This window comes from Gallus gallus, chromosome 4 (genome assembly GCF_016699485.2).
Source record: "Gallus gallus isolate bGalGal1 chromosome 4, bGalGal1.mat.broiler.GRCg7b, whole genome shotgun sequence".
Classification (NCBI taxonomy): Eukaryota; Metazoa; Chordata; class Aves; order Galliformes; family Phasianidae; genus Gallus; species Gallus gallus.
This window is the reverse complement of record NC_052535.1, coordinates 22293592-22307911: the sequence shown is the minus strand read 5'-3', so window position 1 is coordinate 22307911 and position 14320 is coordinate 22293592. Positions and strand designations below refer to the sequence as shown.

At 33.2% G+C, this 14320-nt stretch overlaps 1 protein-coding gene across 3 annotated transcripts in view; it reads left to right on the top strand.

Moving 5' to 3' along the window:
* FSTL5 (follistatin like 5) overlaps positions 1 to 14320 on the top strand; it is a 265807-nt gene that overhangs the window by 211646 nt on the left and 39841 nt on the right. For all 3 annotated transcript variants that reach the window (XM_015285320.4, XM_004940911.5, XM_046940561.1), the window contains exons 9-10: positions 8290 to 8451; positions 10515 to 10649. In XM_015285320.4, the coding sequence (XP_015140806.1) occupies positions 8290 to 8451; positions 10515 to 10649 (297 nt within the window). The remainder of the gene's footprint in view (positions 1 to 8289; positions 8452 to 10514; positions 10650 to 14320) is intronic.

Here is a 14320-nt window from a genome sequence, read left to right as displayed (position 1 = left end):
CCATTTTTTTCCACATGGAGGAAGTCAATTCTACTCCTTTTCTTCATCACACTTCCATGTCAGATGCCATTTTGTCAGACTGCCTCTCTGCTGCAAACTGCTGTATGGCAACAACATGTAACAGAACATTGGTGGGAAGGTTCAAACCCTACTGCCATACCACCACCAACTGCCTCTTATACTGTGGGCTATTATAATAAATGGAAGGCTTTACTTTTAGTCCCTATATTTATATACTAGTGCATTTAGCAAAATAATTTAAAAAATACGCTATTTTAAATTTGATTGTAAATTTGACTTGTATTTTGGTTTTATTATTTTGATATCTAAACATGATTTTTAATTCGGGACATCTGAATTTAAAATGTTGATCTGTTCAAGTTCTGAAGACCACTTTCCTGGCCTCAGTATCACAAAATCACAGGATAGCTTTGGTTGGAAGCAACTTATGGATCTGATCCAACTTCAGTGCTCAAATTAATAAATTAAAGGTGCACTCAAAAAGTGCACCTTTAATGAGGTTGCTCAGGCTAATGTGAAGAAATCCTTTGAATATCTTAAAGGAGGGAGGCAACTGGTAATCTGTCTTGGACAAAATTTAACTACAGTTGTTTATGGTGCTCCTAGCTCTTTTTTCCTACATCTCTTTTTTTTTTTTTTTTTTTTTTCTTCTGAATTATATTAAACAATTGATCATCTCCATTGGTGTACCACTAGTCCCACTGTACCCAGTGAAATTTAATATATTTTTTGTTGTTGTTTCGGATGACCTTCTGCTTTCCTATAGCTTCATCCTTCATATTTATCTTTCTGGCTCTTAAGTCTATCTTCCCACATTAAACTAAAAGCATTTGTCATTTCATGTTGATACTTAACCCTGTCCAGAATCATGTTGGAGCTCAATTTTTTTTTCCTGCATGTTTACTTTGATCTTTTTCCTGAATGCAGACACCACTATCATTCTTGGTTTTGGTATTATTAGATATTTGCATTAACCCATTACCATACTTCACTTTTCCTGACATGTTTTATCAGAAAATGGTGGAATCTTTCCTGATATTCACACCTTTTATTGACAATCACACCAAATGCAGTTGCTTAGATTATTTTACTTGCATTTTTATATTGTTCCCTCTTAACAGCTTCTTGTTTTTTTCCCACTTTCTACTTGTTAATATTCTTCACACTTTCAATGACTTGGATATTCAGTACTTGCTTGCTGTTTCCTTAATGTCAATTCTGTAATTGTATTTTTCCAGGAAATCAATTTGGAATATCTACTGACCCATCTCTCTGTCTTTTTTTTTTTTTCCCCAATTTTCAACTTTATGAATTATTTTCAACATTCTGTAAATATGCATCAGCATTTTTTCCTCCTTTCATATTATATGGAAGAATTTTCTGTCATCTAAATAGAGAGAGAGCAAATGCTGGCTTGACTAGTAGAAAGACTGAAATACAGTTTATTTGCATTTTAATTCATGCAAATATAACAGGATTTTTAATGAACTGGACATATTATACTGTCATTGAACAACTTTCTTCTCTTTTGTGTGACCTGCTCTATCCTAATTTATTAATAAACTTATGCTTCTGTTAGCTCCTTCCATACCTATCCCGATGTGTTAGTAATCCTGCAAAATTTATAACACTTGTGTTCTATATGTTGTACTTCTTTTCTCAATTCAGTACTCAGTGAGGCAAAACACAACTTAAAGAAATTTTCTGTAAAAGTAAGATGCTAAGGATCATAGTATGGGAGAAGTGGAGGAGGACAGCTATAGGTATTTCTGGTGACAAAATATCTGTCACAAAATGGTATTTTTCTTTTGGAGAAAGATAACCCTTTAAGATCCAAAATCTGATTTTTGGGGGAGTAAGGGAGAACAGAAGGGAGTCCCATTGGTCAGTTGCATCATTTGCTGTTAACGTTATGGCTAAATTGAGTTAAAACCTCAAAGATTTAAAGGTTCAGTCAAATGAACAGCTGTTTCATACTTTAGATCTGTACTTTTGAGAAGTAATCTTCCTTAGAACAGGCATGGTGGTCAGTACTTGTAGCTGTGATAATGACTAATAATATAATGATACTTGTATTAACAGGAGAGTCAGACTAACGTTAATGACATAATTAAGGCTCTGATCTCAAAGATCTAATGTGAGCACTCACAGAAAACAATGTAATTAGATTTGAAGTTTTTGATTCCATTAATATCAAAAGTACAGTTTTCACAGAGTCACAGAATCTGTATTTTTAAAGAAATAATATTTACATTATTTGTTTTGAGTAATGCAAACCTTATACATGTATGAATAATGAACTTTCACTAAAGTATTTTCAAAAGATACAGATAATCAGCGCTGTAGAAAACATGTTTTTTGGAGTGAAAGTTCAGTATAATATTTTTTAAATAGTACAGTAGGTAAACATAGTAAGGAATATTATATATAGATATATAACTTTTTTCTATAAATTGAATGAAAAAACAGCAAAGCTATAATAGTTCAGGAGTAATTGTTTCATTAAATAATACTAATTAATAGCATTTACATTATACTTAAAATTTTCAGAGTGTGCAGTTTTGTGACTGTATTATTGATCTATTTTATTAAGACTTCTGTGTGATTTTATTTCTTCTGTTCTGGGGAGATAGAGGAGGTGCTGATAAAATTAGTTTGAATTATAGTATCTACCTACAAAAACTATTTTTCCTGTTATACATTGAGGACTAAATAGTGAAGCCAACTCATAATGGACATTCCTATGTCAAAAACACATCTGCAGTATTGAAATCTGCTTTAAATTCATGATGCACTTCTGTATAATTCTGTATGCAGAATATAAGTTCCATAGGTGTATCACTATGGGATTCATTTGTATAATCTCAGTGACTGACACTGCTGACATATTCAAGAGAAGCAGCCAGGTGTTGCTTGATTGAACACTGAAAAAGTCATTCAACAGAAAAGGTTTCCAAGAATGCCCTTTTTGAAAACTAAAGTGATTTGGTCTTATTAATTCATGAAATTGCTGAGTCTTCAGCTGCACCAAAAGCCTTTTTTTTTTTTTTCTCACAGTCTTTCTTTTATCAAATGGTTACAAAAAAGGGAGTCCAAGGCTGTCATTTTGAGTTTTTTACTCCTCTGTATATTTGTGATAATGAAATTCATGCCATCAAGTATTTTTTCTTCAGTGTTGTTGACATCATATATCATAAAACCCATGAATTTGAAAGTCTGTTTTCAGATAAGGATAGATGGCTATGTTTTGGTCTTAACATCAATGAAGGTAAAGAGGAGCTATCTAATTATGCCTTCTCAAAAATATCTATAATATCAACTCCATTCTTGGTACTCTAAAAAGAATCTTCTGCAAATAGAACAAAAATACAGAGGTGAGTCGTCTGTACTTCACAAATATTTGTATAATTTCCTTTGTGATTGTTAGCCTTTTTTTTTTTTTTTCCACTGCAACTTTCAAAAAGTTTATAGAGGAATGCTGGCAGTTTTTCTAAACAAAGCAGTAAACCCAGATTAGAGAATCCTTGTAAATAACTCAGATTTTCTTGTAATGAAGGTTATTTTAATAGGTAGCTGTTTCTAAAATGCCGTTTAACATATTAATATAGTCAGTTGTTTTATATGTTAATATTCAGCTATTTACGGCAAAATAAAGAGTATACATCAGTTAAATGGAAAATCAGAATTTAAGTGATAAAATGTAATATTTTGCTTATAGCAAAAGACAAAGAAATAAAATGTCATTAGACATTACAAACAAAAAGGAAGTCTGCCTTGAAATTCAGAGCTACTCTAAAAATATACTTATACATAGCACTAAAGTAATGTTTATCTTTCTGTGTATTGCTAATGATGGTATCCTACTCCCTGAACTTTCTCAAGGCATTTGCAGAAAGGTGACAAGAATTTTTTCCCCAGTTTGGTGCTAAGACAGAGCCCTGCTGGAAAGAAAAGTTTTAGTACCTTAAGGTAATGAAAGAGTCTAGCTCCTCAGCCAGATATAAATCAGTGATTTGTAGTGTCTGAGGAATTGTTTATCATCTTTGTTTTTCAAAGCAAAATATCAGTTCAATCAAAGAGAAGAGTCGTCATACTGAGCAATAGAAGAATATGGTGAACAAAGTACATTATGTTACTTTCTTAAACAGATGCATTCTCTCTGGACTCTAGACAACTTGAACAGTCTATTTTCTTTCATGGTTTTTTTTTTCCTAATATTCCTGGCTGAAATAGTCTTCAGTGGTTTTTATAACAACTGAAAGAAGTACTGAATAGTTATACATTATCATATTTAGAGCCAACAATGTCATGTGTCTTGTTGAACTGAATTCAGGATTCATCCAATTTTGTGTTATTCATGATTCTGCTAAAGACAATCATGTAATGTCATCCCTCCACAACACAACTTTTAACCTAAGGGCTTCTCCCTTATAAAGGAAGTTTCTTTATGCTAACGTATTAGAATATACCATTTGGAAAGTCAACAGGAATGATTAAATTGTTTGTGTACTTAATTTTTTTTTAGTCTAAATATGTATGCTCAGTTACATAAAAAATGTGACTGAAATGAGCCCAAAGAGTTTATATCACCCTTGTCAAATCAAGTTAATTTTTTTAGACTGTGCCCACAATAAACTAATGTTTCAATTGCCTGCATGCCTAAGTTGCACATATTACAGGGAGGCTCTAGGGTAACAGGAAATAAAACAATTAATTGCAAAACAAATATTAAAAAACTTATTTGTTGTGTAGATAACCTGTTATTCCCAAATTTGCTGAGAAAACTAGAAAATGGCAACAAAGAGAGGGAAAAGACATTAAGAAATGAATTCTCTCCTGTCATGGAAGTATCTCTCTGTCTGGAAAAAGGGAACAAGACCTACTTCAGAAATACAGGACAATAAAAACAATTCAGACCTATTTTCACTTAAGTATATCTTCAGCCTCACATATTTGGGCCTTTGAGTTGTTAATTTAGCAGCAATACCATTGCGGTGCAGGTTGTAGTTTTATTTCTTTCTTTGTTTTGGTATTTTATTTTGGTTTTAATATTTTCTAAAAATCTGTGAAGAATAAAATTGCCACAGAAATATGATTTGCCTTTTATTATTAGATATCATAGAATCATATAATCACCAAGGTTGGAAAACACCTACAGGATCATCCAGTCCAACCATCCACCTATCACCAGTAGTTCTCACTAAACCATGTCCCTCAACACTAAACATTCCATAAACTCTAAACATTCCTTGAACACCTCCATCTGACAATGTATGCTAGTTCTACAATTCAGTCCCCTGCAGTCTGATTTAGCTGATATTAAGAAGGTTGTTTAACTCATGCTTCATTGACAGGAATATACATTTTGTAGGCCATATATCACTGTTGGCTTCTTTCAAGAGGTTTTATGAGCCTAGAAGTTCAGGTTTATGTTTCCAAGTGATATGCATTCCCAGTGGTATGTGAGGTCTTGTAAAATAATTTTTTTTTCTTTTTATTTTCCAAAAGTGCAAAACTATTAAACTTATAATGAAGTGGTGTATTTAACATAGAAAATCTGATTTGGGAAGAAAACAAAAGGAGGAGCCAACTGCTGGATTTATGTCAGGCTGGTTCTTTTGACAAACAAATACTGATCTCAAGTGCTAATAACTTAATTTCAGGGTGTTCTGAGAATGGAACTGTGGAATTGAGGGGGGATGATCACTCTTTTGCCCAAGCTAAATTAATAATTTCTTTTCCCTATTCATTGAAAAAAGAAATATATATATATATCCAAAATTAGATGAATAGAAGACTTCTTTTCACATTCACTCAATTAGAAGTTTGTTGGAACGTGGTGGTGAAGTTCCCAAAAGTTTTTATATGCATTAGTGATATTCCACTGGCACAAAACAAACAAACCATGCCTTACAATAGATATTTGGTATTCAGTGCCTTGCAATCAGTGGTTTGAACTGTGAGGTTGCATGTAAGTCTTCAATGATGGCAATACCCTCTCTAAGGTGATTGAACTCCTTGCTCTTCTTCAGGTAAAATGGAGAAATAAACCACTTGGCTTTGATGCAGTGGAAATCTGCAACATGGACATAGGCCATTAAAGAGCGTCCTGTCAAGAAATGCTGAAGAGGGCAGAGATTAAAACTGGACCCTTGGAGCAGAGGCAGAATTAGTCTGGGAGATAACGTACTGAAAAAGCCAGTAAATCATACAGTTGAGAGGATCTCAAAATTAGGAATACAGTGGGAAAGGCAATGTTTCACACAGATCCCACAGGAGAGGGGTGATAGGGAACATTTGGAGGGGGAAACACATGTGACAACTCTAGACTTGAGATGAAAATAGAGAAATCTCTGTACACTGCCTTCCAGAAACTCAATGGAAATCTTAAATCACTGTTTTAGATATGCTGCTCATAGCTGGTAGTCTAAGCAATTAGCAGCCACAGCTTTCAAATTTTTAATTTTCTTCCATGTTTTTAAATATAATTTTGTACTTGCTCTTCTGGAGTTATGTGTAATTTTCCATATGCATTATTTGAAAAGACTCTCATCTCTAATTGGGTTTAAAATATCCCTGAAACCTCTGATTTTTATGTCTTAATTGAGATGCTGTACATATGTGTATTTCTTGCAGTCTAGAAATCTGAGGCATTTCTGTGCTCTAATAGGACAGCATGCTGGGACATTTCTTGTAAACAGTTGGATAGCATTTGAAAATATTTAATCTCTTGCCAAAATAGACACAGTTAATTTTTGATCTTGTTATCTTTTTCATTATCAACTGATATTTCATCCTCCATCCAGCTGTGTTTTTTGACACCAGCTAAGTATAACACATTTTTAAAGCTACATCAAACAAATCTTCAGATAATAGGAAACATACTTCTTTAAAGTTCATTAAAAGTAGTTGCTCTTTTGTTTGGTTGGTTTTTGCTGGTTCAGAAAGAACTTCAAGATAGTTTTCTCTATGTGTAATTAAAGACAATATTACCAATTATTCATATAAAAATTCCACACAGCAATACTGCTAAATCTTGATTAATCAAAGTTTGCCAATACGAGTATGTCCTCTTTGAGGTCATACTCTAGTACTGATGCACTATGCAGCAGGTTTTTTTTTGTTTTGTTTTGTTTTGTTTTTTGGTAAGCAAGCATTGCAGTAAGTTTCCAGTCCTTCTAAAAGTGATGTCAAATGTTCTTACATTTTGCTGGTAATGAATCTCAGAAGACTACTCCGAGCTCTACTCCTCTAGAATTAAAAAATAAACCATTCAAACCAAGTGCTTTAGTATCAGCACTTACATAAGATTAGCTGATCTGATTAAGCCTCAGATTCAGATACGTGAGATGCTCTATGGTAAATTTCTCAGTTATCTAATAATTGTATAAGGCATGTACAATATGAATTTAATCTATCCCCCAAATGGCTACATATACTGTTCTATACACTGTTAATAATTTATTGTTTTGCTGATCTGCCTAATAAAGAATACAATACCAAGTAATCTGTATGACATAATATATTTACTTTTTTTTGTATGTGTAAATTTCAAATAAACAGTCTTTCATTCTAGGAACATTGTATTAAATAAAGTAAAAAGAAAAATAGGAAGCTCCAGATCAGATCTAGAAGTTCCTGCAGTCCTGTAGCATATATCAAATGCAGTGTCACACATGTAATTAAGTGAGCCGGAAGTTTTTCTGAAAGCATAGAAGTTTCCAGCGTTAATACCTACTATATGAGACTTGGAATTTTCACATGAGTTTGGAATGTTGTAATTAAGTATAAACAAAAGGTACTGTTAGGTATCATAAACATGGTTATTTGTGTTTTACAAGAAAGATAGGTTAGGTGTTTTAGAGAGAGTATAAAGATAGGATTGAAAGTGTTAAATAAAAGGTTTGTGGAATGAGACGATGACCATCTCTGTACACAGATCCCTGCTTACTGGCTCTAAATTATTCATATTTTCTAAAGAAATTTAAGGGAAAAAATCTTATTTCTCAACTCTCAAATACTGAATTTAGGCTTTTCTCCGATGCAGTCAGTGAAAAGGGGATTTTTCTTAAAAAACATTTTCTGCTTCATAAATTTACTGTGAGAGTTCAGTGTTGAATGTGAGTGAATATGTGACTAATGCCACATCTGTATTTTGCACTATCGTTGTATGTATAGCTGCAGGAGTCTTTAGAATTGCTTGTAATGATTTTTTAAAATGAAGATAATACTTTTCTCCCCTAAATCATACTTGTTTTCTAACTTCAGTTCCACCAGTCATCCGAGTGTACCCAGAGAGTCAGGCGAGGGAGCCAGGAGTGACAGCTAGCCTTCGGTGCCATGCTGAAGGTATTCCAAACCCACAACTTGGCTGGCTGAAGAATGGTATTGATATCACCCCAAAGTTATCTAAACAGCTAACTCTTCAAGGTAAATGGGCATATTTATTGTTTTCTACAGATCACAAAAGCTTTATGAGGGCATTGTTTCTCTACTTGGTATTCTTATTACCTAGTTTTAAACAAGGTTTGAAGTCTAAGTTAAAACATTTCAGGCAATATGCTGGAATTTCTTCCTAAGGCATGCATGTACTCTCCTTTCTCTTCATCAAAATTAGAGGTTTACATTGTAACAGGATCACCAGTAAATTCCAGTAGCTTTTCTCAGCTAAAAGATACAGCTTCTGAGTACAAGAAACAGCCCCAAAACCAGTTCTAATTACAGTATTAGAATTTGTCACAGCACATATATTAATACCATTCAGTGTGTATTCAAAATTTCTATTTAAGTTAGGAAGCAGTGTTTTTGTGAATATTTTGTTCACAAAAATGTATTTTATTCGTAACTATGCATTGATGGTAATCTAATTATTTTTCATGAGCCCAGATTTAAATTTACATTGGAGCATGGACTAAACTTTACATCTACTGCGGTTCAGTTGAAAACAGAAGTTTTTTTGACTGCTAAGAACCTCAGTGAGAATTAGGGAACTGATGGCTAAAAGGACAGCGAGAGAAATATATGAAATGGATTTGCTCTTATATGAGGGGTCTCAGCAGACCCCTCATGTAAATGTCATGTAAAGGTACTCCATAGCAATAAAAAAAAGCAAACCACAATAAATCAAAAACAACCAAACAACAAAAAACCTACACAACTGAAGGGAAATCTAACTTTCAAACAATGGTAAAGGCCAGTCTTTATCATCTTTAGGGCTTTTAGATTTGGGTGAAACTCTCCAGAATGGAAATTCGTCTGTCGTCCTTCTGGTGAACTTTGATCAGCCATGAAAGAAAAAATTGTGTGCTATCAGTATTATCTTTAAAATCTCATCTCATTCTTCTGAAAAAAAAACCAAACAAACAGAAATTAGGCTGCAGTATTATAGAGTCAGACATATAGATGGCAACTGCTTCTGAAGAGTCTTGCCTTCTCTACAGGTGATGGAGGCTTCTGTGCTTTCACAGCCCTCTGTCCTGAATACGTGTAAACAATTTCCTTACCAGAAAGATTTTCCACTATGAGTAGAATTTGCTAGACTCTTCCCAATGGTCTCATATTTCATGGCAGCATTCTGTTGATTTCCCCTTTAGGGATTTGAGTGGAAAGGCTGGCTTTTTTCCTTGCCTCCATATTATGTATTTATGATGAATTATTTAGAATGTTTCTTCTCTAAACCAACCAACCAACAACCAAACAAACCAACAAAACACAATTTAATTCAATTTTCCTGGATGTACTTATATGAAATAAAGTTTTATAGTTTCTCTGAGCTTCTCCTATCCCAGAGTTAAACTGTCTATGCATTAGACATAGCATTTTATTCATAGGTCCAGAGGGAGGGTTTTACCATGACCTAGTGTCCCTCCCAGTCCATATTATAGAATTTCTAGAAAGTTGTTTTTGAAATCTTACAGCTGAACAAGTATTACTTGTTTTATTACTACAGTTACAATGCAGTGAGTCATTGTTCACATCATTATTCACATGACAATATTTAAGAAAACCTTTGCTTGAGAAATTTGGATTCTGTTGATATTCCTACTCAGGCTGGTGCACAACTCCTCGTTTGTATGCTAATGCTTATTTTGCATATGCAAAATTAATTTGTGTTTACTTTGCCCAAGATTTGTCTAAAAATACTCCTGAAATTATATGAGAGTGTAGTTTCCCATAGATTACTATGCTGATGTAGGTATAAAATTCCAAAGTACCTATTTTTTTCTACTTCATTCACAAGAAAGCAATCATAGGGGCTTCTGCTTGCTAGAAACAATCCTGTATTATTCATCTTGAAAATTTAGTCCATGTATCTATAAGATGAATAATAGTGCATACCCAGTTGAATACCTTTTGATTAGTTTGGCACATCTCCAAGCTATGAAGTCAGGAATGAAAACAGTTTAATTAGCATGAATAGAGAAGGCCTTTTGAGTGTTTAATCTGAAAGCATTTTAGCATGCCTATATGTGGAATTTTTCCTCTCCTTTCAGCAAATGGCAGTGAGGTACACATTAGTAATGTGCGCTATGAAGATACAGGAGCATATACTTGTATTGCAAAGAATGAAGCAGGAGTGGATGAAGACATTTCTTCTCTTTTTGTAGAAGATTCTGCTCGAAAGACCCGTAAGTAGTATGGGAAGTATAAAAAAAACATACAGCCCTCACTAAAATATGAAATTAGTATTTAAAAATATTTAAATAATACATAAGAGGCAGAGTGTGAAGGCAGAGTGTGAACCTCATTTAGAAATGAAATTTAATCTCTGAATCCTTTTGTGAAAATTGACATTTTTTTAAATTGCTGTTACAGTTTGAGTGGTTTCTTCATGATACGTTTGTTGCATATGAAGGAAAAGATGCCTAAATAAGGAAAAACAGTAGTTCTGTTGCGGTTCCAAGGGGGAATTTAAATTAAAAAAAAAAAAAAAAAAAAAAAAGAAAGAAGAAGAAAAATGTGTATGTGCTCTTGACATGTACTAAGAGTCAGACTCATAATATCTTGCCGTTGCTGGACTTAATCTCTACTGCTGAGAGTACTCAGCAGGTCTAAATCAGGTCCAGATCAGCTACAGTTTGCCCATTCTGTCTTATGCCCTTTTAACTGTGGTTCTCCAGAAATGTGAAGCAGCAGTTGACTGCATTTGCTTATGAAGTTAGGAGTTCACTGTGCAATAGAAATCTCTCCTACAAATGCAAACTGTTTTTCTTTATCCTTCATGGGATGTTAGCAGCAGTTATAAACCCATTTTACCTGTTATTTGTCTGTCTACATATTCTCTTTCCTCCCTTTCCCTCAACTCATAGATCTTTATTCCTGAGTTCACATGCTTTTGACTTTTTTTAAAACCAGTTATTTTCATCAATAGCACACATTTTCTGGAAATATATATAATAAAGATACTCATCAACAGTGATGAGTACTCAACAGAATATACTGCAAGCAAGATTAGTAGCACTGCAAATCTGTCTGACACTTCCTCTCGTAAGATGCTGAGTTCAGTTCCATATGCTCAGTTCCAGAGCTTTATTAAATTTTAAATGTTTTGAGGAAATCCTCCATGGAGGGAAATTTTATACCTACAGTGTTAATATCTTTGTTTAGCTGATTTCAGTAATGCTAATTATAACTATTGTTTCAAGATTCTTAACAGTTGTTTTTAAGTGTCACAAAAATGACTGCTCATACAGTTTTGAGAAAACAGCTGAGCATAAATAAGTTGTTTGATCATGTTAAATTTCTAATAATGTGGTTATGTGAAGTGGCTCGGTCACTTCATTTGCCTTTTCCAGTCTGTGAAATGAGTTATGAATATTGCCAAATTACAAAACCTTGACAAATAAGAATTTGTTTATGGTTGCTTAAGACTTGTTTGACCTTAACAATAGAACATTTATATTCAGCTGTCCAAGTTCCAGGTATTGTGATTATCTAAATTATTGTGTTCCCTGAAGACCTGATCTGAGATAATTACACAAAATACCATTTTCAGGAGTTGTAATATGATGCAATAATTTCAGATCAACTACCATTACATGATTTGTAAAATTACATACCAAGCAACAAGCACTGCTGGCAAGACATTCTCTAGCATCCTCAAGCAGTAAATTGGAAGCTGTTGGAAGCTGTTATGATGAAGTACAAGGGCTTTATTATTAACACTTTTCTCTTTGTTTTTATATTTATCTTAAAACATTGGTTCATGGAGAAAAGTAGGGATTATTAAAGAAGAGAATTACATAGGTAAAACTGCCTGGATGGGACTTTGGGCTTTTCATCCCCCAATTTTACTTTTATCCTCCTTTAAGGAATACAGCTGACATTTATTTTTATAATCAAGTTTAATGAAGCTGTGGGTGGTACTTTTTTTTTGTTTGTTTGTTATTGTTATTGTTGTTAGTTTCTATTTTCTGGGTGGCTTTTATTTGTTTATTTTTTCCCTTACTGGAAATCTTACAGTCAATATTTCTTTGGAACAAAAGCAGAACAGATTCTCACTAACTTGTCAGATAATCTGAGGTTCTCTATTTGTTAAATTTGATGCAAGGTAAAGCCCATAGCAAAATTAACAATTTCAAAACATTGATTTGACTGGCTATTGAAAAGGTAAAGAGAATTTTTACAGTGGTGTTCTAAAATATAAACTATCATTACTCTGCATTGAACATGACAGTAATGGTATATACAACATTATGTAGTTCCATTTTTACCAGGTATATATTTTTATTTCCTAGATAGTTAAGAATAAAAGGAAACATTCATTTTTGAACTTATCCAATCAACTGCTTCCATGTATCTGAACAATTTTTGTTACAAATGCTGCTTAGCATAATAAGCTAATTTTTGGATGTCATCTGTGAAATCTGATTTGTAAAACATCACCAATTTTTTATGAGGAAAACTCAGTACTCAGTTTTTTGAGAATCAAATATTTACAATAGAAGTGACATAGCTAAGTCATTCCTTTGGGGATGGATAAATCTTGCTAATGTAAACAACTCCTAAAAAAAAAATCTTACATGTGTCAGTACCTTTATTTGAATTAAACCCAGTGTTATTACTGATAAATAGACTGTTAAATAATAAACAAATATATTTTTCATCTATATGTCCGAAAATGCTTTCAAATTGTTCGGATTTCAAGTTTATAGCATTATTTACATACACATTTAATGCATGTGTGTATCTTCTATATACTAAAGAAACAAAACAAAGAGCAAACTCTTTACTGTACTCTGGAAAGAGTGATGATAGTAGCAAAATAAAAAGATATAATGTAATCAAATGAAGGGTCATATGTTGAAACAGTATGTATTGTGAAATAATTTAGAACAGATCTGTCTAGTTGTCCTCATATCATTCTTGCCATTTCTAGAAGTAGTTAGTCAATTTCTCAAATCTAAGTGCGTAAATGCCATGTAATTAAACTCCCAGCAGTCATTATTTTTCAGGCTTTGAGGAATTCTGTTTCGGTATAAAACCTGAAGAAGGGTCTGGGTATTTGAAAGCCTGTTTTTTCCAATGATGCCTATCAGTGCAGAACCTGTTACAAAGAGTCTGGTTCTGTTGCTTTGCAAACCTCTGCAGGTGTTGGATGGCTGCAATTAGGTTTCATTAAGCCTTCTCCTTTCAGAGATTTACAAGTTCAATTCTCTCGTTATCCTTCTTGCTGGTGTGCATGTATGTTTTATCATGTAATCTTAGCTCTCCCTTCCTCTTTTCTGAGAAATGTTAGGATTTTATAATCTCTCTTGAAGACGATATTTTAACCCGTGAAAACATAGCCTTAAGCTGAAAGCAAATGCTTCATGAAAATGCTCTCCTGTAGCTGGAAACCTTATTATCTTTACAGCATTTTATAAAAACGTAAAGCAGTCTGTCAGATTTTACCACTAGATATTCATATTTTTATACTAATTTGCAAATTGGTTTCATAAAGAAAATAATTACTTCTATTTTTCTGGGGTCTTCTTTACTGATTCTTTAAGCTGCTTTTCACAATGTGAATTTTAATGCATTGTGAATTTTATAGTCAACAAGAACAATAAAACATACATCATAAATTAATCTGTACATCCCATTCCTACAACAGAAGCATCTAAAAATTTACTAAATGCACGATCTATTCTGTTTAAATTCTCTAAGGACTGGAAATTATTTTCCTTTTTTTGGAATTCCATTTTAACTCAAATCTGCAGTAAAAGCCACTAAGAGTGATCTAATTGAGCTGGATGATAGCTGGATGACCATTGATGTGTCTGGTAAAAACATTCTAAGAGTCACCAACCTGGTCTAA